The sequence below is a fragment of the Musa acuminata genome, chromosome BXJ2-7, assembly GCF_036884655.1.
Source record: "Musa acuminata AAA Group cultivar baxijiao chromosome BXJ2-7, Cavendish_Baxijiao_AAA, whole genome shotgun sequence".
Lineage (NCBI taxonomy): Eukaryota > Viridiplantae > Streptophyta > Magnoliopsida > Zingiberales > Musaceae > Musa > Musa acuminata.
In genome coordinates this window covers 11924449-11950989 of record NC_088344.1, presented here as the reverse complement: position 1 = coordinate 11950989, position 26541 = coordinate 11924449, and the positions used below count along the sequence as shown (strand labels likewise).

General features: G+C 37.1%; 2 protein-coding genes across 3 annotated transcripts; one reads left to right on the top strand and one right to left on the bottom strand.

Moving 5' to 3' along the window:
- Positions 1-122: 122 nt before the first annotated feature.
- LOC135617256 (L-ascorbate peroxidase, cytosolic-like) lies at positions 123-3801 on the bottom strand. The gene is made up of 9 exons (XM_065117298.1): positions 3612-3801; positions 3342-3516; positions 3190-3255; positions 1620-1668; positions 920-1002; positions 754-833; positions 530-632; positions 374-432; positions 123-289 (listed from the first exon to the last, which is right to left on the bottom strand). Exons 1-9 carry the CDS (start codon positions 3728-3730, stop codon positions 274-276), a joined length of 750 nt encoding a protein of 249 aa, XP_064973370.1. The 5' UTR covers positions 3731-3801; the 3' UTR covers positions 123-273.
- A 3028-nt stretch (positions 3802-6829) lies between these two features.
- Positions 6830-26373, top strand: LOC103991734 (pentatricopeptide repeat-containing protein At5g02830, chloroplastic). Of its 2 annotated transcripts, XR_672234.3 has the most exons (13): positions 6830-7415; positions 7595-7682; positions 13768-13972; positions 17175-17282; positions 17747-17911; positions 18027-18620; positions 20716-20781; positions 21966-22046; positions 23425-23522; positions 24256-24472; positions 25121-25181; positions 25685-26042; positions 26138-26373. XR_672234.3 is itself a non-coding variant. In XM_009411274.3 (12 exons), exons 1-12 carry the CDS (start codon positions 6836-6838, stop codon positions 25984-25986), a joined length of 2565 nt encoding a protein of 854 aa, XP_009409549.2. In that variant the 5' UTR covers positions 6830-6835; the 3' UTR covers positions 25987-26117. The 2 variants fall into 2 exon arrangements, 1 of the variants encoding a protein (XP_009409549.2); XM_009411274.3 differs by lacking the exon at positions 26138-26373 and having other exon boundaries at positions 25685-26117.
- Positions 26374-26541: the final 168 nt, after the last annotated feature.

The following is a 26541-nucleotide window of genomic DNA, read 5'->3' as shown; positions in this document are numbered from 1 at the left end:
GTAAAGTTTTCAATTTTAATCTCAGATTCGTCACTTATTGTATAAAAAACAAAATCAGCTGTACGAGAAATGAAGATCACAATGGGAAGGACATGTTGTAGGTGCTGATAGAGATTGAGACATGTCACAAAACAAAGTCTGATATTAAACAAACATCAACTACAACAGGAAACGGCATACAACCATAGAATTTTATTTCTAAATGTTTCTGATGATTCTAGAGAGAAGATAGCACCTCAAAACCTTGTCTTGCTAGATCCACAACTCCATTCTTCAAGCCTCGGCAAATCTGAAAAGTGATAGAAAAACACACATCAGTTTTAAGTAGTTTCATCAAATTGCCAGTTCACTTTCTAGAAACTTCAATGCATACCCAAGTTCCGACAGCTTCAGGTGTGCTTCAGCATAGTCGGCAAAGAATGCCTCCTCATCCTGAGGCGGAAATTCCAGGTTAAAAAATTTAAACCACCTATGGCAAAGTCATGATTAAATATTGAGTTATACAGACATTAAGAACGAGAGTACGTACAGCAGCATATTTTTCAACAAGCGGGCGGAACACGGGATCAGTCAGGAGGGCCTTGTCGGACGGCAGCTGGAGAAGGCCTTCTTTCTCTCCACTCACGAGTTCCCTGCCAGAGAAGCAAAATGTCATTTCCCCATAAATTTATAAGGCACACGCTTCAGACAACTTAATGTAGGGAAATATAACAGTAGCAGGAACGAACTACTAATTATTTTGAACTAACTCACTTGAAATATGAGTTGTCGAAAATAAGAGGGTTGGGAGTCCAAGCCCCTTCAAAGCCTGACCGCTCCTTGTGGCACCTTCCCTGTGAAGGGCATAGAGCAGTGAAAGAACTTAAGTATAAAAGAATTTATGGGAAAGATCACAAGTGAGAGCACACCAGAAAATTACCAGTGTGTGACCACCAGACAGTGCAACAATGTCCTGATCACTGAGACCCATGTGTCCAAACACATCCCTAAGGTGATCACAACCTGTAGGATTATAAACAAAACTTGAGTTAATAAGGATTGTCCTATGACAGAAACAACATAGGTTTTGAAAAAGCCGTTTGTCCTTCATAACTGCAATTGTTATGACTTAAGCCGATGATTCACTCCTAAACCTGACAACGCACTTGGCAAGTGCAACTTTAGGAATATCAACAAATGAAAAATAAAGATGACTCAATCCACAACTTGACAACGCACTTGACAACAACACACATCGATGGGCAATTTCAGGAATCAGGAATATCAGCAATTGAAAAATAAACCCAAGGTAAGTTCAGGTTATCCAATAACAGTTTGCAGTTGTGTGCATAAGCACAAGTGCTTCCTTTTTAAGCAAACAAACTAGTCCAATGAGAGTGGCAATTATATTACATCAGGTCAGGGTTTCTGAATTTGAACCCGCAAATGCTGGAGTGAACAACTAAGATGTCTTGTAAACATGTCAACAGTGCAGAACAGTTATTGTCAGCAACTAAGATAATTGGCACTGAAAACAAACACATACAACTAGCATCTGCAAACCACATGCCAGAAACTTCAAATTTTAAAAATAGATTTTTTTTATCTTTAAGCATGCAAAACTTTGCAAACACCCATACCCTTGGTAGCATCAGGAAGACGACCTTCAACAGGAGGTTCAGGCTTGTCCTAGAAACACAGAAACAACAATGTCAATGCACAGTGATCCCATTCATGCACAGAAGTTGAAAGCTGAAAATCTTACCCAACAAATGGTTATATGGGGCAAAATTTCATTTTACAAGGGAATGGTCAAGTCAATAAAGTTTCTACAATAATCAACATATGTCGAACAAAGATGTCAACCTTGAAATTTAAAAGATCCATGATTGTTTCCTCGAAATATAAGCTTTATTCCACCAAATATTCAAGAAAAATCAATATCAAATGACATTACACATCTCAATAAAAACCACTACCGTATATCTAATTACTGTTCTAGGTGACACAGGTAAACACAAACACAAGATTAGATAGTCTAGTTTTGCTTTCAGCGTTGATAGGCATTTTACAAATGTGTTATAATCTTAAATAAAATGATCTCGAAAGGAATCAAATAAAATAAATAAACAGAAAAAAAATCATCCACAATTAAACTGAATACAAAAGGAAAGTACAGAAGCAAAAAGAATTATGGACAATAAGATAGAGCAGCAACACCTAATTTGGTTCTTCAAGCCAACAATGCATATAATTTTACTTTCATTGAACTTATCTCTGGACAACTAGAAGATATAGTACAAATTACATGGTGTAACATGTAAGGAAAGAAATAAATAATCCATAGTATTGCTCCAACATTATGAAGACATTCTTTGTTATCTGCTCCACAACTAACGAAAACTTCCAATGCTTACAAGATCTCTTTACATTGAAAAAATAGATTCCTATAGCTAATAGGAGTACTGCAAAAGCCATGAATAACCAAGACAATAGATTACATCAAAGAGATGAAAATATATTGGGTAACAATACCAATATGATAAAACAGGTTGACATGAAACAAGCTTGACCTCATGTGACTATAAAACCAGATTTAATTGACACATGAACTTATAAACAAAATGAGCGCTTCATAATCCATAATTAAATAAAAGTTAAAAAAGCAGAGATCGATCATAAAGGTACAAATATTGTTCATTTCGCTTGTATTGGTTAGTCATGGCTTTAGCAGCGGTCCTATTAGCTATAGTAATATAATGAAATCTCATAACCATTGAAAGATTTCATTAGTTGTGGTGCAGATAACAACGCTTGACCTCATGTGAATAAAAAACAGATTTAACTGACACAGAAACATAAAAACAAAAAAATAAGCACTTCATAGTCCATAATTAACATAATTTCTTGTTAATATGGCTAACATAAATAAGCAGCAATCTCGCAAAATCAGATGGCTTTAACCTAAATCAGAATAGTTAGAAAAATGGACATATATATTTCGTTCTAAAAAATCGTGTTTGTTAATCAGCGAATAACATCGCCAAAAACAGGCGTAAACCGCAGACCGAGAAAATGATATTAAGGACATCAGAAGCCAAAATGTGCCACCCTACCTATCCTCATCACAGATCCAAACATATGCGAACCATTGATATAATTCAAATGCTTTTTAGATCACACAGAGAGATCAAGAGCGAGTCTATATACCTCCCTTCCGGGATGGAAAGGGATCTCGGGTCCTCCGGTAATTTCCACGGCCACGACTCCCGCAAGCTGCCATTTGATAGAAAATGTGTATCATGCTAGGAATGAGAAAAGGACTGCAAAAGATAATGGCGTTAGATCAGGAGACGACGGACCTGGTAGAAGTCAGCGTAGGTCAAGATAGGGAACTGCGCCTTGATGGGCTCCAAGAGCCTGACGGCGATGTCGAGCCCGTTGTTGGCGCCGTGGGCGAGCTCCGCCTGGTTCCGAATCGTCCCGAACGGCCCACCGGTCTTCGACACCACGTCGTACGTTCCCGCCGAGTGCCACCTGAAACCCCAACCCCAGATCGGCGCCGTCCATTACTAGATCGCCGCAAAAAATACGTTACACAAAGCAGCATGAAGGCGTAAGTGATCCCGTACGCTAGGCGGAGCATCAAGGGGGCGCAATTCTTCTCGGCGATGAAACCGCGAAGCTTCCTCTTCGCCTTCTCCACCGCCTTCAAGTACTCATCGCTCACCACAGGGTACGCCTTCCCCATCTCGAAACCGCAAATGCGAGAACAGCAACGACGGCGAGAGGCAGAAGAGACGGCGAGTGCTCAGCACGTTCCTCCGGGGCGCCTAAAAAGCAAGGGTTTAGCCCTCGGCGAGAAGGTTCTAGTAGCGCGTTATACGCCGTCGGATGGGCAAAGATATGCGGACAGGATTCGTTAAATATTTAACGGTCCGGATGCAAGGACTCTCGACGGATGTGCGGTTATCGTGACTTGATAGGTGGTAGTGGCCCATGTGGAGCGTGCAAAACCCCTTTCGCACTATGAAAAGGTGTGAACGCGGAGGGGTAGCTCCGAGGGAGGTGAGATCAATATTATGTGGGACACGTGGCAATCTCCAATTTGATAAGGCTGAGGATGCACAGTGGTTTCGACACACCAAAAGAAACCCCGAGAAACGATGCGGATTTGATGCTCTGGATGGATTGAAATCTCCTTTGGGTCCTCCCGTAGGTGCGGAGAATATTAGCTGTGCGCCGGGATCTGCTGTGCGGGATGAGAAGGTCCGATGGCTGACACGTCCCTGGAACCCATCGCTGGGAAGATCAGGCGCACGAAACCCTGAACCTTAGTGGACTCGGACAGGGAATCCTGCCACCAAATGGTCAAGGGGAGCAACCCAAGCGCCTGTCGTGGCTTTTAGTCGAAGAGCGAGCAGCGTTGGCTCGACGAGTGGGTCGCGTCGGTGAGTCCACTCACAAAGGCGTTAGGTGGGACGGCAGGCAACACAGCTAACCCACAAACTACTATGAAAAGTGTTGCTCTTGTTATAGCGAACACAGCGGATCCTGCCACTGTTGATTTTTAAGTTAAGAAAAAGAAAACAAGAATGTACACGTATATCCAAAATGAAAAATATAATTGAGACTCCGATTAATATTAAAGATAAAGTTATGTTTTCATTTTTTTAAAATGTTTTTAATTTAAATTAATTATTTGTAGTCAAAGTAATGGTTGACTTGAGTAATTGGATCTTGTTTTTTTTTTGTTTTAGAAAATATATGCTATATCTAAATTTTCATGAGCAAATTCATTTTCTTCCAAACTTTATAGGGATATTTATCTGAATGTCATTTAATATAAATTTTTTAATTTTTAAAAATATATTAATATGATTGTTACTATATCTCTTATAATGTAATTAGAGATTTCTATTCAACATGATAGTCATAATCAATCTTATTCGACATAATGTATCTGCTAGAGGAGGGGCGTTTAAGGTCGGATTAGATTGAATAAAAGATTTGATTCAGTTTGATTAAAATAATATATTTTAAATCGAAATCATTTCAGATTTATATGATTGAATCGGTTCAAACGAATTAATTTGGTTTAATTAATAACTTTTTTTAACTTTTTAAAAAAATTATATATATATATATATATATATATATATATATTTCAAATGAATCAATTGGATTTAATCAATCGATTTAGTTTAATTGAATCAAATCAGAGTTTTGATCAAATTTGATCTATATTCTAAAAAAAATTATATTACAAATATCATTCTAAATATTATAGACAATTAAACTAATGCACAAGTTGTTCTTTATCTTTTTATTAAAATATAACATAAAGAAATAACGAATTCACGTGTAGTCCTTTGTTCATAATAACGAAAATATATACTAATACATATAAATAAACAAAAGAGATTATTAATAAAGAATAATGACAAAAATAAAATTATGAGACAAAAAGAAGAGCAATAAACTATTGATGTTGGAGTTTTGGGTTGAATTGATATTTTTTTAAATTAAAATCGATTCAATTCGATCTAACCTGATTAATCAAATCGAATAACTGTCTCCTTCTAAGATAATTTATTCGATTCGATTATTTTATTTGATTTGAACTCCCTAACATTCTACCATGTCTATAGTATATCTTAATTTAATATACTTAATCTCCTACACTACCATGTTAGTGTTAATTCAATAATACACCTACGAGAATTATCCTCTCTATTGTTCTTCTGGGATATCAACATTCATCGTGAACTTTACACGGTCATATATAATTTCTTATGATAATAATAATTGATATAAAGTCCATTCACGAGACAGAGGGTGACTCACCCCATTTCGCTTCCATCCAAAAGCACAATTGTACGATGTCTAAAGCAGAGCTAACTAATTCTTTGCAGCTTAAAATTCTCATTAGTGATGATTCGTGTCGATCCAGACTAAAATCCACGAGTACAAGGTCAAGAGACATAAGGGCTATTCGGATTAATTTTGCTAAGTTGGATTCATAATCATAATTACATCATGTTGGAAGATTCATTAATTTACTCTATCATTAAAAAAGTCAAAATAAATTTAAATAGTCCCGTTAATCATGTGCTTTCGATAACAAAATATTTATTTCATTTTTTGATCACGATGAATATACATACATACATATATATATATATATATATATATATATATATATATCTTTGTATACACTCACATGTTCCCCTAATTATAAGACTCTACGATATATATTTATCTCTTTACTTTTTCGTCCATACTAATATATATAGGTAGATATATTAATGATTTTTTTTATAAAAAAAATTAAATTTGAGAAATTTTCATTAAATGTTCCAACTTCAAAAAAATTTCACGGAATATCCCTGATCACATGAAAAATCATTCTACTCTTATCTTTATTTGACCTACCACTATCATTTTTGTTAAGTCTCTTCATTGGAGCAGGTAGACTTAAATGACATAGACATAATGATTTTTGTCACATTTCGTTGGACCTAATAATAGAGGCATGATCTCTACAATCTTGCTTTCATCATTGGTTCGATAGGGTCCCTTGTTATTGGGCGGATTCAATAGAGGGGGATGATCGACGAGGCAAAGACACGACGAAAGATAGAATGAAATTTAAAAATATATTTTTTTAAAAAAAATTAAGACGTTATCTGAAAAATTCATAAACGATTTTTTATAATGAAAATTCGCCTAAGATATATATATATATATAATATTTATGTCTTGAAGAAAGAAAATATCATGTATGCAAACAATTCAAGAAACATGATAGGGTGGGCTTCTTCTCGCTCCACACATCGAGCCAACAGTGAAGCCCATGGTGGAGATGGCCTTCCTCGTCGCCTCCTCCTCCTCCTCCCCCTCCCGTGTCCTCTCCCCCACCTCCGCCACCCCCAACGGAAATCCCCCGCATTCTCCCCGCCGAAAGCTTCGCCGTTCGCCCGCCAAACCCCTCCTCTCTGATGTTCGACGCGATCTCACCGCCGTCCCTCACCACACCGGTCCCCCCTCCGCCGCCGTTGCTCCCTCCTCATCTTCCACCCGTAACCTCCTCAAGTACTACGCCCGCCTCGCCTCGAACCTAGCCAAGAACGGCAAGCTCCGGGACTTCTTGATGATCGCTGAGAGCGTCCTCACCTCTGACGCGGTCGCCGCCGATTCCCCCCAGTTCGTGGCCCGCATCGATCCCAGGCTAACCGCTAAAGGTATCGCTGCCGTCCTTCGCGACGGGAATCTTGACGAGGTTACCGGTTTCTTGAGCGAAGCGGCGAGGCTTGGGTTCTGCCCCTCTTCGCTCTTTGACGAGCCGGCATTGGAGGCTTTGGGATTGGAGTGCCGGCGGCTCGCGGACAAGGGAAAATTAGAGGAGTGTGTTGAGTTGATGGAAACTCTCGCAGGTGCGAAGTGTTCGTTTCTTTCTTGATTTAAAAGTGCACTTGCTGGAGTGAAATTTCTTCTCATGCGTAGAATAATCTCTGCAACTTGATAATTTACAGAATGTTTAATGCAGCTTTGTATCTATTGTTCTTTAGATGCTGTCTTGTTGAATTCCCTTGTTCTCTTGAAATGTGTCTAGGTTATGGATTCTCTATCAAAGACATCGTAGATCCAGATTATATATTGAGCAAGATTATTCACACTCGTGATCCAGATTTGGCTGTAAGGTGCGGCAAACGTGACATGTTAAACAAAATGAAATTTGACCTTCTCTTTGCAATTTTCACTCACTTGCATATAAATATATATTCCAGCTCCTTGAAACATTTAGTTCCATTACATTTTAGCTTTTGCTCTCATCTTTGAGTCCTAAAGACAGGATATTGTGTGATATTGATGTTAAGTTAATAAGATTCATTTAGTTATTTATTAGAAAGGCAACAATGCTTTAGACTTCAGTTAAATTATTGAGTATATTTTGTGTTTTGGTAGCTGACTTTGAAATGCTACTCTCGATCTCTAGATGAAACAAAGTCAAGCTTTAGTAATCAGTGCAATAGCCCTTTCATTCATGTATGAATTGACTTAAAACAAGTGCATTGTACTATCCTGTGACATAAAAGAGACAAACTCATGAATGACACACGATTTATATAGGCTGCTTAAAGAGGATGTTGTTGCAGTTTCTTTTCATTAATGATTTCAAAAGTTTTTTCATGAGACATTTGTTCAATGATCCTTCTATATAAAAGATCAGCAATTTGATATTTTTATTTCTATACAATCAATTTATAGCTAAAGTGGCATTTTCTTCTATGAATCCAGGTTTCCTTACCTAATGTAAGTTCACAAATTCATATCTCATTCAACTACATTTGGCAGCATGCTACCACCAAATAAAAATGAGATCTGATTCTAACAGTGTTTAACCAAGTGTCTACACACTTTATTTTTTAAAAGTTGAATGTTACACCATTTGAGACACAGTAGACAAAATGAAATTTCAATCATGTCTCCAGTCTGTATATGGCCTGACATTACAGATTTCAATTTTCCTCCAATGGGAGTCACTGTTGGACTAGGTTGCCCTAGGATGAAATACACTAAACTAAGATACAACAAAAAAGTTGTAATATACATCTTTTGTAGTAATTTATTTCATAAAATTTGATAGCTCACAAGAAAAGTACAAGCTTGTAATGGCACCAAATTTATGTAACCTATGGAAGTTTGATTTCTTACATAAGTACGTTGACTGATGAAAAATATCTATGTATATTGTGCACAAAAATGCTTGAGATGTACTAAGGTGCATCGGTCTCGTGGAGTCTAGGCACAAGTCATGAGATGAAGCACATGTGGTATTAAAGCAAGACACTTAAAATGATAGTTAATGAATATATTTTTTAAAAATAGGATCAAACCAGGGTCGCCATTTCGGGTATCGGACCTATCTTGAAGATTTGTCGGTATGGTGCATACCAATCAGTATCGGTGTATCGACACATGGTACATCGGAGCATGTCGATGGGGACTTGGGTGAGTCATGTCTTGATGGCGAGTTAGATCGATATGTATCGCCCGTACCATACTGACTTGGGCGATACAACAAACCTTGAATCAAACTACAATAAGATATGCTTATATCTAATGTTCAATGGTATGTAAATAACCAAAATGTAGATACAAGTTTTTGGCTCATTATCTCAAATGATAGAGCACTGAAATCATTTCAAAATTATGTAATGAAACAAAGGTTCACATCTTAGAAAAAAAGAAAGGGGCTATTGTAGCAATACAATTGCAAAAAAAAAAAGCAGCATCAATGTTGCAATGACAAGATAAAGGAAAACATCGAAGGAAAATTGACAACAAAGCAACATAGATACACCATAATGACAATGAAAATAGAAAATAAAGAAACAAAGAAAACAAAGACAAGAGGTGTAGGTATAACAATTAAATGCGATAGCAGTAAGATAATGAAAGAAATGGATATGATGATAAAGTGACAAAAACATTCTCGTTAGGGATTATCCCTTGTTAATTTTTCCCATTCCAAATGATCAAAGAACAAGCATGTAACGAATAATAAAACAATCTATTTGATGATCTTATTATTATGAAATGTAATATAAGTATCCTAATATGTGCCAATTGTGGCTCCTCTGACAAGGTGTTCAAGGTATGTGCCTTCTTGACGCTGTTGAGGTTCAATTGATATGAGTGATCCATATCGTGTTTGGGTTCGACGATTCATCGATTTGATACCACATCTTGGATCGAAGTTTTGGTGGATTTAAAGTGCCTAAAATAGGGAACTAAAGTAAAGAGTTCTTGAGCGATGATTGCTCGGAAGTTCTCGCTCGGTAAGTAAGGATAGATCGTTCTCGAACAAATGCAGTCATGCAGGTTGCTGCGAGTTCTCCCTTTCCTCCCTCCTCTCACCAAGCGGAACCACCTCTCATGTCACATTGTCGATGAATTCCTCTATGATGGCAAAGCGTATCTTGCATTGTTGGTCAATCTTCATTTCCACATATCATGAAGCCATCCACGAGGATATAGGTGCGGATGCAGTGCGTCTCTAGGGCAAGCTTCTTGACCAAGCTCACCGAGATGAGGTTTTTTTAGCACCCGGTGTCAAAAATTGCACTAACGACTTCTTGCTTCACTTGGATTTTTATAGTGAAGAGCTCTTTTTGAACCTTTGGATCGAGAGTCGGACTTAAGTCTATAATCTTCAAACCATAACCATCAGTGATAGACTCGAATTTGAGTGGAAGACCAGTGAAAGTTCAATGGAGTCATTGCCCATGGTGTGGCCGCGGTTCGTCGACTTTGATCATTCTTCAACTACTTCGTTGGAAAGAGTTCCAGATGAATTGTCCAAACACTTTTCTTTGGAGTGACCTATAATTTTATAATGTTCACAAAATAGATCACTTCGTTTTGAGGAAGAAGTTCTACCATCTCCAAAATTCTCTTGGGCCTTCGGATGGCTCCCTTTGGCCTTCTTCATGGGCTTTTTGTTGTAGATGTGATTCTTTCTCTCGATCACTCTTGCCATGTTGCTAGCGACCGAAATATCGTATACTCTGACGATGTATTTCATCATCATCGAGTGATCGTCGAGGGAGATTCTAAATGCCACCGCTAATCGTCAAAACTTGGTGGTGTATTCTTGCACAGACTAGTCTTGACCTTAACGTAAGGAGTGTTATTTCCTTCATCTTTCTTCAAGATATCCCATAGGGTAGAATTCTTGTCATATGAGCCTTTTGAATCGTGTCCATAGCATATCTTCATCGTTGTTGGTTCGAAGATAGGCTTTCCACCAAGCAGGTGCGTGCCCAGTCAACTTGAGTCACGCCAACATCATCCTATCCTTGTTGCTGCAATCATATAGATCAAAGCAAGGATTGAAATATCGTACCGTACCGAAGTTTCGATATTCTCTCGGTACGGTACGGTATTGTATACCGAGTGACGTCGCAGAAAAATGAGGAGAATGTTTCGACGTCGCGAAAAAATAAGGGTGACGTCGCTTATATATATATATATATATATATATATATATATATATAATCTTTTATTTATATATATATTTATATATAAAAGTTAAAAAAAAAGGTGCGATGTCGCCTCTCTTCTCCTCAGGCGGGGTGAAAATGAGGTGACGTCGCCCAGAAAAATGAGGCGACATCGCCTTTATATATATATATTATTTATTTATAAATAAAAAAATTACTCGGTAGCGAGCGGTCCGCCTATCGGTTTACTGTCGGATCGATACATACCGCCCGTACTGGGTGGTATCATTCGAAACTATATACCTTAGATCAAAGCAAGTTTCGAATTGATCTATCCATGAGTTTAATACCTCAACGTTGATTGAGCCGTTGTAGGAGGGTCTGTTGATGTGAGCCTCGACTTAAAACAGTCGAGTTCGTGCTGCGATGTCCTGTTTGACAACATCTTCTTCGTGGTTGTGTCTTGGATGGAGATGACTCTCTCTCCTTTGCTGCGTCATTCTTTGCTTGGTCATCCTTCGGGGTAGGGTTGGCTTGAGCTTGCAACAATAAGGTCAACCAATATTATTTGGATGTTGGCTGTCATCCTGACGGTGGTTTGTGAGCACGACTCGAACTCTAACTCTTGTAGTTCTTTTCCAGAGGCTTTGTATCCTTGCCTTATGGTCACCATCAACATGCAAGGGATCGTTGCTCTGGCATTGTATGGGGTTCGAGTTCGATGATCCGTCGATTGGATACCGCATCTTAGATGAAAGTTTTGATAGAAGAGTTGAACTTTTGTTGCAATAAACACAACGTAGAAAGGGGAAATTAATCTACTATTGCTATGGATTTAAAGTGCCTAAAATAGGAAACTAAAGCAAAGAGTTTTCAAGTAACGATTGCTCAAAAGTTCTTGCTCAACAAGCACGGACAGATCACTCTTGGCAGAATGCAGGTTGCTGCCGGTTCTCCCTTTCTGCTGCGTTTTTGTATGTCAAGGATGAAGATGAAGCTGCTGTTCTGCAATGGGTTCTTTATTGCAAAATTTTGTCGCAGGCTGAAAGAGTATCTCTTGGCAGAATCTGTTGCTGTTGGCTTGGGTGTTGCTCTGCTAGGTTCTCCGCTGTTAAGACCTCCTCCTGAGGCTACGACAGAGGGTTAGGAAGATGTTGAAGCCTTCTGCATGCTATATGGGACAAAGATGAGGGCCTGCACTGGTTGGCAGCCCAAAACAGGGACGCTGGTGGCTTGATTCTGGGCAACAATACTTCCACTGCTTTCTCCTCTGGTTCTCTTGACTAGAGCAGGCTCTAGATCAGTTGGTGGTCGAGGGATCTTGTTGGGACAACCTGAGGAAGGATCTTTGGTGGCCATCGACGGAAAGTATCCCTCCTTGCAGTAGAATTCTGCTGCTGTAGGGTGCTAACCGGAGGAAGAATCCTGGTTTCTCCTGTGATCTGGCTTCTCACGGGGGGCTGGGGTTTTCTTCCGTGTGTTGAGAAGGCAGCGATCCCATATAGGCTGCGTTTGGAGGAATCCTGACATGATTGGGACTCCTTTGAGATTGGGCAATGGGATGACTCTTGGAGTTGTGCACGGCTCCCTTTCACCCACGCAATCTGCGATCTTAATAGGCCTCGCAGACCTTGAGCCCAAGTCCTTGTTGGACTAGGATTTGGCCATGTGTTGGGCTGATGTGGGGTTGACTTGGATAAGTCACCTCTTGCTTCAACGGCTGAGATTGGACGTGACTTGGATGAGCAGCAATCTGGTTCAATGGTTGAGATTGGGCTTGATCTTTGCTTGATTTGATGGGATCGAATTGGAGTCTGATTGAAACTTCATTTGGGTTGAATTGGAGTTTGGCTCGAAATGTGCTAGATTATCCCTAATCAATGAGGCACAAGATTAAAGCCATGATAGTCCTCGCGCGTACATACATGAAGCAAAAAAGTTTGATTATGATGTACACTTGGAGACATGACATGTCAAAGGCACTTTACCCTCATTCCATTTGCTGAATTGAAAGTCTAAGGATGATGATTTTAAGTTAATATGTTTATATTCCTGAAAGAAGAGCTGGAGTGACCTAATAAAGTGTTCAATTTGAATATCTGACTTTTATTGCTCATGAAATACAGATTTCATTAGCTTAGAATCCTATCATTCAGGCTTGTGCGACCTATCTTCCTTAGAGAAGGTCAAAGCCTATGGTCAAACACGATGGAACAAATTTTGATTTAAATGGAGGTACCTTTTGCACATTAAGGTTTTAGAAAATGAAACATTAGAGGCCAAGATATCACAAATAGTTGAAATCCATGGTGGACTTTTGATACACTATCAATACTATATCATATTGATTGTCAAGCCCATTTGCCCTACAAAATAGAAAATGGTACCATCAAACCTAGATGATAAAAGGGTTTTGAAGATTTGTTCAATGTATTTATGGTCATACAAATTAGTCCAACTGTACGTTTGAAATATTCAACAAATGTGATGATATTTTTAAATTCGTAGCCTTGAGAAGATTGATATATGTTGTGCCAATAATACTACACTGTGGTATATACTCATCTGAAATTTGGTGTGCTTTCTGCAAAGTTTACTGTTGCTGGTCTTGTATGCTTGACTGCTCATTTGTATACAAACTGTAACACTAACTGTTGTCATCATGTTTAATTTTTTATCTACAGTTGCTGCTTTTGTAGAGCAACTTTGATCATTTGAATTCGAGTTTTCTAAGTTAGACCATAGTTGCTATTTAATAGTGTAGTATATGGTTTTTCAGGTATGCAAGTGTTTTTTCACATTCCCAACTTTTGTTCTGCTCTATATTAGAGGAATTCGGAAAGAAGCATGACATTGGTTCTGCTATAAAAGCTTTTGAAATTTTCAAAGCAAAGTCAGGTGGTATGAACATGTTTGCTTGGCGAGCTATGATTGACGTTTGTGGTCTTTGTGGGGACTGCTTGAAATCTAGAAGTATATTCGAGGTAACTGCTTCAAGTTTTTGCATTCCAAGATAGGTTATCTTGGTTCGTGTCCACATAAATATGCATTTAAAGTTTTGAGTAAAATAACTTGTGAACAAGAAAGCTGTCACTAATAATTAGGAGGCATGCCATGATACTCTTCTTGCGTGTTCTAGTTGATGACTTTTTCTACAAGTGGCTAATCTTGCACTTGATGGTCTAGATTTATATACATTTATATGTAGCTTATGGCATATAGTTGGATTCTGTAATCATCGTGTTGCACTCATGGATGCAATCTTGCGCTTCTGCACAATATATTGAATTCAAATTGTAGGGAGCTAACTGTTGAGTAGACTAGAATCCACTTACTATATTGTGCTTGTAGTTAGTTGCATATTTGTGTTTTACTACTTGTGTGGATATCTGAATTGGAAGAAGGCAAACAAGTAAATAAGTCATGACATGTTTTGCCTCGATATTTTATTTTCAGAATATCCTTGTTATTAATGATTCATAAAATTATATCAACCAGCTACATGTACCCATTGAATGAGCATCAAGCTGGGGGCTGCGTTTGGTCATGCTGAGATTCCAGTTTATGTTCAGAATTTGTGTCTGGTTTCTAAATCTTAAGTCTTCTTGCTTTCTTTTTTGCCTCGGACGAATTTTACCTCCTCTCTGGATGAGTGTGATTTTTCATATTCTTATGGCACTTGACCTTGCCGATACTGGATTAAAAGATCTTAAAACTGTAAAGGCTGTAAAATCTAATGTGCCTTCATAATGTTGAAGTAATGACCCTTTATCAATTTGATTAATGCTGACTCCTTTTCGTTGGCAATACCTATAATATCTGAGCTTGTGCATTTTCTTTATCAGGTGGATTTTGGATCAATGCCATTTACATCTTGCAATCCAAGTGGTGTTCACTTGTTTTATTAGTTTAATTCTTCATTTTGTACCACGACGAACTTCTTTTATTGGATTAACATTTTAAAAAATGTTGACTGATTTGTTATTGCCATAACATTATGACTCAATGGTCTTGATGAATAACTAATACTTGATCCATATAAATAGAATCAAGGTTTTTAATTTTGAATAATACCGCTCGTACCAAGCAGTACGTATCGATCTTCTAGTAGACCGGTACACGGATTGCTCGCTATCGGGTGGTACCATCGATTGAGGCTGTTTCCACCTCAGGTTGTCATGGACTTAGATGAAATTGCTTAAGTCGTGAGGCACCCTTGCAGCAAAGTTACAGGCTTAGCTGGAGTTGCCTAAGTCGTGAAGCACCCTTACGCCAACTCCTTGGACTTATCTGGGATTGCCTAAGTCATTAGGCGCTAGTGTGACATATGCATCCACAAAGGGTCAGCCTAGTTGTAACCTCGTACAGGTCTCGAAGGACCTGTAAAACAAAAAGTTGATTTGATTGAAAACGAGCGACGGACAAGTCCCGATGTCTCGCGAAACGGGAAACTTTACAAGCAATTCGGTGAGCACCTTGAGTGCAAGAGAGAAAAGAGAGGAAGGAGAAAATAAGAATTTTAGAAGGTAGAACGAACAGTTACAAGTCTACAAACAACTGCTCATCGGGTGCCGGATGCGAAAGCAAGTTCCCGTCAAATTAACGTGCGAACTTACGAAGATTATTTAACGCCCGACACTATATCGAAGCCCCATCCCCCATGGTGCCACCCAAGGGGTTCCAGGGTGCTGAGATAGATGACGTTTTGCGTGCAGCTACGATCTGTAGAAGATAGGCTGTGGCACGCGAAAACGGAACCATTTTGGGGTAGTTTTGCCCAGTGTAGCGAGCGGTCGCACTGTAGCACTACAACCTGTTCGAACATGTATTTTTACAAGCAAAAACACACAAAACTAAGACAAAACATGTTGCCAAGCATCTGTACATGTATGCAAAAGCGACGAACGGTTCGTTGAACGATGTTGTTGCGGGTGCACGATGACTGTTCGTGACAAGGCGGTGACCGAGGGAGAAGAAAGAAGAGAAGGGTGGTAGTAACCGAGGGAAGAAAGAAAAGGGAGAAGAAGAGAACGTGGAGTTGGCACCGCTCTCCCTTCTCGTTTGTCGGTGACTTCTCCTAATTTGCACGGGAAGAATCCTCGGCGTCGCGGGGAGAAGAGAGGTGATGTCGCCTCGGCGACGTCGCAGAAATCGTTTCTCTGTGGCATTGCCTTGGCGATGTCACAGAAAATGATATATATATATATATATATATATATATATATATATATATATATATTCGAGCGAATCTCGAAACTCTGATACGGTATGAAATTTCAATCATCGAATATAATAACAATATTTTATGCAACATCATGTGTATGATATAAGCAGTTGCTTAGCATGAATCATGATTACATCAGACAGTAATATAATTTTTTAATGAACAATGTATAGTACTCTTTTAACTGGTTTTATTTTTTATTTTTTCTGGTTACACTTTTAGGTTGCTTATATTATTCTGTAATGGTCTTGAAAGTTCTGAAATCTAAACAAATTTCATTACAATTTGTTCATTGTTGTACTTTGTTATTGTTGTAATATTTCCGGTCTTCAATCTTGAGATGCTACAATCGTACTTTATAAATTACTATATTCTGTTTCTGTTCTATCCGAAAAACACAGTTTATCGTTTATACTTGGTTCCTATCAAGTTGCTTTGTGGGCTACTTCCTTTCTTCTGTTTGGATAGTGTCTTTGTAACATATTTGATGAATCCTGTTGGGTTGCTAGGATAAGCAGGCTAGAAATGGGCTGGTCCATCAAAGAATGTTCTCTTAATATGTTATGGCATTTTCAGGGAACTTATAGATTTATAAATATCAGAAGAATTTATTCCATGAAATTGTCGACAGAAGACAATATCATTTGACATTTCTGTAACGGTGTGACCTATGATTTTTCCAAATAAAAAGAGATTTTTGGAGATATTTATCCACCTAGAGATAGATACTTGTTAGATAGTTTTTCTATTGATGCATACAAAGGAAAGCATATTGCAGGCTCATGCTAGGATTGCTATTTGTCCTTTTATTGCTCTGACATCTAGATATATTTATTGTAAGATGCATATCTCTATTCAACTACGGATATTTATTTGGAGATTTGTTGGTCAAATTGTCAATATATGTTATTTTTCTGTATGTGATATTAACTATTTGTTTGCATGTGGTTATATTGATGCAGGAGTTGCTTGCTCAGAATATAACTCCAAATGTATATGTTTTCAACAGCCTTATGAATGCGAATGCCCATGATATGAGCTACACCTTTGGTGTTTACAAGCATATGCAAGTAATGCCATCTCATACCTTATGTTGCTGTTAATTGGTAGGTTGTTTATTCTTATTATACTGATATGACAAGTGATTTGACACCTTCCATTTTTGTTTATCGTTTACACTTTACACTTCTCTTAAGCTGGTAAGCGTGATTCAAATTGCTTGACAATATATGAACATGTTTTAAAGCTTGTCATAAGCTGTTAAACACTGTGTGATGTATTCAATAGATGAAAAATGCTATGCAATAATCAATTTTAGATCGCCTTGTAATATATTTTTATTGTGATAGCTTGTTATCTTTTTTCTCGTAGACACTGACGTTCTTTTATTTTCTATGTCTTTGAGCTATTACCGTACTTCAAAGTTCATGCTCCAGAAGCTTTTCAATACCTCATGGTGATATAGCTATAATTTTTCCTAGTAATATTTTTGGTACATTGACTAATTTTGGCTTACATATCTGCAAATATCCAGAATCTAGGAGTCACTGCAGATGTAACATCTTACAACATACTTTTGAAGGCATGCTGTAATGCCAAAAGGGTTGATTTGGCTCAAAACATATATGGGGAAATAAGATACATGGCATCGAAGGGAGCGCTTAAGTTGGACGTCTTCACATATACTACAATGATAAAAGTTAGTGGGAGTGTCTTGATGGTTTTTAAGGGGCTACAACTTTCAGTATGCCTTCATACCATTTTTCCCCCCTTTAAGATAATGATTAATTTTATCACTTTTCTTTTGATTCTAGGTCTTTGCAGATGCAAAAATGTGGCAGATGGCTTTGAGCATAAAGGAAAACATGCTGTCTGCCAATGTTAATCCAAATATAGTTACTTGGTCATCGTTGCTGAGTGCTTGTGCCAATTCTGGTCTTGTTGATCGTGCCATTCAGCTATTTGAGGAAATGCTTATGACTGGCTGTGAACCTAATGCTCAGTGTTGCAACATTCTTCTTTATGCTTGTGTTGAGTCATGCCAATATGATAGAGCCTTTCGGTTATTTTATGCATGGAAAGAAACTGGATTCCAGATTCCTTTTTCTACCAAAGACATGAAATGTGATTTTAGGGATGTTAGCTTAGCAATTAAAAGTAGGGATGAATATACTTCATATGAATCATCAGTGCAAGACACAAAACCTTATCATGTGGCCACAGTGGTTCCCTTCAGGCCAACAGTTTTCACTTTTAATATTTTGATGAAGGCTTGTGGTACTGATTACTACCGTGCAAAAGCATTGATGGATGAGATGAAGACAATGGGCCTTACTCCTAACCACATAAGCTGGTCTACCCTCATTGGTATATATGGAGCTGCCCAAAATATTAAAGGGGCTATGCAGGTTAGTTTTAACTTACATATGTTGTTTGTTGCTTATTATTTCTTGTGATAGTGATATCTTCTGCAGAATGTTATATATTGCAGTCTGCAATCCTGGTTCTTGTACTTTTATTTGTCTCATATTCTTACAATACATTAGCTCATTTTTGGTCTTATAACCTTGTAATATATTTAAGCTATTGTTATAATTACCTGACTCTTTTAGATATGCACTATTCCAAGTTTCATGTTATCAGTCCAGAGCTGTATGGTGCTTCAGAATTTTAGTTCTTGTTAATGCCAATAACAAATATTTTAATCCTGGTCAACAACCAGAAGACTTATGAATTCCATATAATATATGTTTCAATGGCAACTTTATTAGTGCTTTCTTTGACCCTCCTCTTTGCCATCTATTTAAATCTGGTCTTTGTTAATATTTTTTTGAAGGGATGTTTCTACTTCAGGTGACTGTGTTCAAACAGGGGTTATTTGTCTTCAATTTTAGATGTCTGTGAGAGTGAATTCATCATTTGAAGTTACAACACTTTGATTACTTAAGAAAACAATTGTATCTCTATTGCAATTACATCTAAAGCTTTCGGAAACTTGAGGTGTTGGATGTATCCTTCCAAGCTCCCTTGTGGGACATTCCTTTAAGTTGTTGTTTGTCCCCTAAGCTCTTCAAGGGATATCTGGAAGGTCCAGGATATAAAACGAAAAGGTTGGTTCCCGAGACCATTGATTTAAATCGTGCACTGAGAGAGAGGGCAAGGAAATTGTGAGGGCTGAAGATGATGATATGCACTAAGGAGTGTCTGGGAGAGATGTCTCACCCATAATTTATTCCCTAAGTATTTATATGATTAATCACAATGACTACTCCTAGGAGTCCTAGTTACATTTTTCTTGAATTAATTGATTAATACTTTTACTAACCCACTCTCCTATTCGCCTGTCATACCTCCCTTGCTGCTGAATGCAACAGTGGCTCCACAATGGAACCCACATGGGCAGAGCAGGTGAGCAGGCAGGCTAACAAGGGGTAGGTAAAGTATTTTGTGCGAATCCAATATTATTTAATCAATCCTCTATTAATTGTTTATGTTCCATATTTCTAATTTTTCAGATTTTAATATAGTAATACTATTAGCTTATTTTGTTTTATTTCTAATATATAAAGCAGCCTGCTTAAGAGAGTAATTCTGAAAGATAGAATTTTCTGTTTCCTATTGTAATTAGTATCATGCAAATATTTGGGTAGAAGATTGATTTTTAAACTAGATTCAGGATATGAAGAGCTTTATTCACACCATGAGGTACACTGTTTGGGTCAGTTAAATGGAAGAATAATATGTACACTCATATACATACATAACTATATGTCCAACATGAACAGCCCCAAGCAACCTACATCCGAAGTGCATGCCATATATTCAATATGCACATTTTCTCTGAATAACAACATCACTTATAGTCTTGGTGAACTTCTCCACAAGATCATTATCCTAAAAAGAGGAAAAATGTGGAACATAAAAATCATGCTATTTACTTTTTCACTATGTATAAGTTTTTGCTTACTATGAGAGTTGACCACAATGGTAAGAATACTGTTTCTCATGTGTTAATGTTTGTTGGGCTCACTAAAAGTCTCCTATTGCTTTGCTTTCATATAGGCGCTTTGGGTTATCCAGCAGTGGAAGTTTTTAGAAAATTTAAATGGTAAAAGATAATGAAACAACTAAGGTTACCAATTCCAGCTCCAAGGCTTAGTCGCAATGACTATTTAAGTACACATCTGGACATAGCTTTACTTGTAATGAGGGACTTCATATTGTATCACATTTTCTTCTTGATTAACATATAGACATACTTTAAATGTTGTGAGGGTTACCTTTATGGCATGCCATGTGCTTGCCCATACATATATCTAATGTTTTACCTTTTCTTAATTTTGCCAAAAAAGAACCGAGTCCACTCTGTAAATTTTGTTTGTATTTAAATAGTTCGCTCTTCTTGTTATCTTTACTTTTGATGAATATTTTTCAGAATCCTACTATCTGTATTTTTGATCTCCTTTTTTGTTTACATGTTTTGTTTTTTCTTATGTTACACAGGCATTTAGAGCTTTACGAGATGTAGGTATAAAACTTGATGTTGTTGCGTATACTACAGCCATCAAGGTTGGTTATTGATAAGTGCTCAAATATGTCATATTTCTAGATGCACCATAGTAATATTAGTAATTTCTGATGTCTTTTTTTATGCTTGCCCTGTTTTTCTTTGCTTTGAGATTTGTTGGTTTAGTGTAATTATTCATGCTTGGCAAGTAGATTTAGTTCAAACTTTAAAGTTCCAAAACATTAGTCCTGACGTTTGCCTATTGGAATAAAAAAAAATAACTTTGACATGTGATGTACTTCAACTATTTCCTGGATTCGAAGGCAGAGATAGCCACAAATTGTTCAATGAAACAGATACTCTTGTTGGTTTCTGTTATTGTTTATTGTGGCAAAGGTAATGCACCTTGCGTGATGTACAAAATCAATATACAATGAATTAAAATTACCATCATTTTGCATGAAGGATGAAGGATTAAATCAATATTCATAATCAGGAAAAACACATTTCTTGTGGAAAAGTTTCTTAAGGTCCAAAGTGGGCTGCTGCTTGTACCAAACTAATGCATCATCATTTCCTTGGAGTTGATCTTGTACATTTGGTCTTTGGAAAGGACTCTCCAATATTCAACTTGGTTATAGAGAGCTGTCACTGTATTTAATAGCAGTTGAGTTTTTAGTTGCTGTAGGCAATTTCTTATACTTTTGTGGTTTGTAGGAATTTGATTCTTATTTGTTTTAGTTTATGGAAATATTGAACATCAGCTAGAGTTCATCAGTTTTGATATGCCCTCCTTGTTATTGCAGAACTGCAATTCTTGGTTAGATAGTAGTAGTACAATTGCTTTTGCTCTTTTATTTTGGCTGTATGATGCTGTTGATGGTCGTATTGACAGATTGGTTTAACTATGGCATATGTTAGTGTGTTGTTGACTTTCTATGCCAGTGACTTTCTATGGTCGTATTAAAAATTATGCCAGTGACAGGCACAGGTTTGATACACAAAATTACAGTCCTTGACACAAGCATTTAAAATATGAGCAGTTCCTCACTCTCTTATGCCTGGTAGAAGATGACAAATTATGTTGAATGAAACTGATTGAAGAATGCACTTTTCATGCCATAAACATATTGATTTATCAAAACCTATTTTAGAGTTACAACTGAGTCTTAATATGCTTAATATATCTAACGCATGTCTGTTGGAAAACTTCTAGGAGCTAATAATTGAAGCTTTTCATTCGCAGGCGTGTGTTGAGAACAATAATTTGAAAGTGGCGTATTCTTTGTTTGAAGAGATGAAAAGATATCAAATAAGACCAAACTGGGTAAGCTTTTATTATTGTCTGATAATAGGATTGCTTGTATGAAGTAACTATAGAATATTCTCATTATTAAGGTGAGGTAGTTTTATGTTTTCTTCTACCTATCAGACTACACTAGGTGAGTTTTCATCTATAGTTTTCTCATTTCTGTATGTTGCATTTTGGCTTTTTTACTGGACAGTGACTGAATCAGATATGTTATATCAAGTTAGTATGATCATTCAGCCTAGATGGTATCATTTCCCTGATATGATGAACCTCGATGGGTTTGTTACCTACGTTTGGCCACTGATTTTATGAAGAATATCTGATTGGCAAAGTTGTGAAACACAAAAGGACAAGTAATACAACTTTAATTTAACTGTCTGATGGGATTGTTTGAGGATGGATTTAATTTCCTATCTGTACAGCATGTCCGCATGGCCATTTCAACACTCTTTCCAAGTCTTTAGCAGTATGAGGACTACCACTAAGGTAGCTCTCTTCCTGCCTTTCTGTTAATATTCTAGCAAATCCTCTCGTCTAAGTTTTGCCTTTGCATGGAAGTCAGGACCAGCTTTATATTGTTGGTGTCATATTTACTGAGAGCCTGTTGTAGAATCTTATCAACTCATTTATAAGGTCTTTTTGCTCTTTTAGTTTTGCCATTAAGCAATTCTATAGTGACAGTAAAAGCTTATAAGCTTCAGATGGTTATGTTGATCCGAGATCTCAGATATCCACTGTTTCATATGTTAGATACTGTTCCCCTTATGTCTGTTATCCTTGGGTACTAAGATTTTAGTCTGAAGATTTTGTTTAACTTTAAACAATATCACAGGGCAAGTAGTTCTTTCGCTGGTAACTTCTACTTTATTGTTATAAGCATCAAAGTAATTCATATTCCAGTTAAATCATGCTTCTAATATGGAGATTCTCATCTGTAAACTTGTGAGCTTACATAGTTCAAGATTGACAGTTATAACATTTGTAATTTAAATTGGTTAATTTATTTGATTAGTTAACTTCAGCTGTGGGAGAAATTAAGGATGCCATAGTTTTAAATTCAAGACAATCTTTTCGCTTGTCATATAATAAATATAGTCAGAATTGCCATAGTCTTCACTTTCTTTGTTCTTTTTGTAGGACAATTACAAATTTGTTAATGTTTGAAATTTCTATCACAGCTGACATGTGTTCCTTTTAGAAGTATGTCATAGTGTTATGGTGAAATTTTTTTCACTTGTGATATGATAAATTCATAGTCACAGTCGCTGTTAGTCTTATTTTTCTTTATTCTTTTTGTAGGAGGATTGAAATTTTGTTAAATGTTAGAAATTACTATTTCAGCTGAGTTATGATCCTTATAGAAGTCTGACATTCAGTGATGCTGGCATTTCAGGTGACATATAATACTCTTTTGAGAGCTCGTAACAAATATGGATCTTTACATGAAGTTCAACAATGTCTTGGGATATATCAAGAAATGCGAAAAGCTGGGTATGGATAAGGAATTTAGCACTATTGTGAGATTTCCTTTTTATCAGACATGTCTTCAGTGATCTGTTATTTGTTGGAAGTAGTCATTATTTGTCCAAGTTTGTAATGAACACTTATGCTTAGTCCTGAAAGTGCCATGTATGCATTATCTCGCATGAAAATTTTCAACACGTTCAATTTCACCTACCTAGCCTTTATCGGTCCACAGCTTTAGGTTGGCTTTGAGCTAGTAGATAATGTGTTGATTGTTGATTACATATTTTTGGGCTAACATATTCTATAGTGTGAAGTATCAGTGTGACATGTGCCTTATTTGTCTAAGCAACTAGTTGAAACCCCTAGGATTTTATATTTCTACAAGCAATGAGATAGAGAACCGTCTGGATAAGTCAGGGATTAGGGGCTATATGAGTTCCCTCTTTTCTATCTCTAAGGAGTTTTCAGTCCATTTAATTTCATCTCTATTTCTTTACACCAAGGCAAAGATTAATTTATCACATACCTCGGCCATGCCAGTAAGTAACACGTGTATTGATCATATTGCTTTAGTCAGACTCAATATTGCATTATATCGTGTTGGCCAATAAAGTTGTGTAAAAAAATTGGAATACAGTGTGTTTTATGCTTATCAAGGTGGTTGAACTAATTAGATCTTTTCTATGTGCCTATAAAACATAAACAGAATAATTGTGGATGGTTAGAATAATTCTGTTGGTTCTTATCCAATATGCAGGTACCGATCCAATGACTATTATCTAAAGGAATTGATCGAAGAATGGTGTGAAGGAGTATTGTGCAGCAAAGATCAAAGCCACAACCTGCTTGGATCTGACAATTATAGTGAAGCCAACTCGAGAAAGCCATATAATTTGCTTCTTGAGAAGGTAGCAATACACTTGCAAAGAGATGCTGGTGACAGTCAAGCTATTGATATTCGGGGGCTCACAAAGGTACTTCTATATACATTGCAAATTGATGAGGATTATCTAGTGCTGATTAAACTATTTGCAATGAAGTCTTTATTTGTCAAGTTTTCTGTGTTATCAAAGCAGAAAAATGAAAAGACAATATGATTACAGTTCAAGGTTGATTATAATTGTAAAGTACCATAAATAATCTTAACATTGCAGTTATTGTCAAATCATCATGTAAGCAAAATCTCATTCATTCTGGGATATTGCGTGTTGTTAGGTTTTACTACTTGTTTCATCATATGCATTTCATATTTGCCTGTGAAAATCAGGGATCTGATTGTATTTTATTACTTGAATCCATTTATTCAATGATGATAAACATAACATTCATGAAAAGATAAAAGGGGGCAAACCTAGCCTTGCTTCTGCTCTATCCAGAATTATCTGTCATCTTTTGTTGAGATTTTATTGAGTTATGATCTGACTACCTTCCAGTCTTCATACTGGACATCTATATTTGAGGGGCCTTAACACTGTATCACTGCTTCATGAACTTGATCAAATATTTTTTCAGTAGTTAGGTATCTTAATTCCCGCTTCCATTTATTGTTGCCACAATCAACCATTCACTAGTATTATTGTTATTACCATGATTTCTGATGCATTTCCATAACATGCTGGCAGGTTGAAGCACGAATTGTTGTTCTTTCAGTTCTGCAGATGATCAAGGAGAACTACATGCTAGGTAAAGGATTATACGGTAGATGTTGCCACCATTGCTGTTTTAGAAAATTTTTAACATATTAGCCTTACATAAGCATCAATCAACGAACAACATGAGCTCATGCGAGATGCTTTTAAAATGTATTTTAAAATTCTATTCTGCCTAGTTGTGTCAAGTGTCAACATCTAGTGGCCATGGCTCCAGTTCCATGTCAATATCCTCCAGATGTGTATCCACAGAAGTATTCCAGTTCTACATTAAAAACTAGCTAATTCGACTGAAATATTCCACTTCTGCTGCATTGTCACCCAATTCCGGAGTAGCTTGCTAGTGTAGCTAATTCTGGCCATTCATATTACCTTGAACAGCTTCAGCTTACAATTACTGACAGAAGTATTCCAGTTCTATCTTGCATTACAATTGGCGTCCAAGTACCCTATACATGTCTAGTCAAAGCTTTATTATACGATACAGTGATACACCTTTCTAAGCAAAATAACAAATTTCTTGGTGTACTTGTACAGGAAAATCAATTGAAGATGATATGATCATCACTACTGAAATCAGCAAAGAGATGATGAACTCAACTGGCCACGAAGTTGATGTGCGACAAAGTATAACCCAAGTATTGCAGGATGAATTGGGCCTTGACGTTAGGACCAGATATGGCCCACCTGACCATCTCTTATGCAACCCCTTGATTCTTCCTCCAGATTCAAATCTCCAGGCCAGGAGGCCACAGGATTTAGGATTGATAAAGGTCACAAGGGAGTCGCTTCTTTGTTGGTTACAGAAAAGAGGCAGGCGCTCCGAGGCGGATTGCTAACTTCTTTTTATTCTTTGCATGTTCTATTCAATTGTGGTGCTACATAATACTAAGATGTAATAGCTTGCTCTTTGATAAAAATGTTACACTCATACATACAGTTTTTAAATGTATATGTATTTAAACCGGAATTCTTTGATCTTTTTGGCAGAACTCTTTGCTTGGTGTGTGTGCGCACAAACTGTATCTCAAGGTAGTGCTGTCAGCATCGCAGAAGAATCAAGCATTTGCTTCAGAAAATAATAACGCAGAAAAAGAAAAAACAGTTATGGGAGGTTGACTGGATAGCAGATTTGTATAGCCAACCGGGAAAAAGGTGAGTCAGGGGTTACTCTTGTTCTTAATCGCGTATGGATATTTTGGTTGGTAATAAATAAATTCTTCATATGAAGGTCTTTTTGATAGTGTTTGTTTAAGAAGTAGTGACAGTATTGTATGGCTTCTCATAAATAAATGACAAAAAGAAGAAGAAGAAGAAGAGGATAACATAATGTTGTTTCTAGGTGGTGTTTGCGAAAACACGTATGTTGTGGACCGGGAAATAGTAGAATAAAA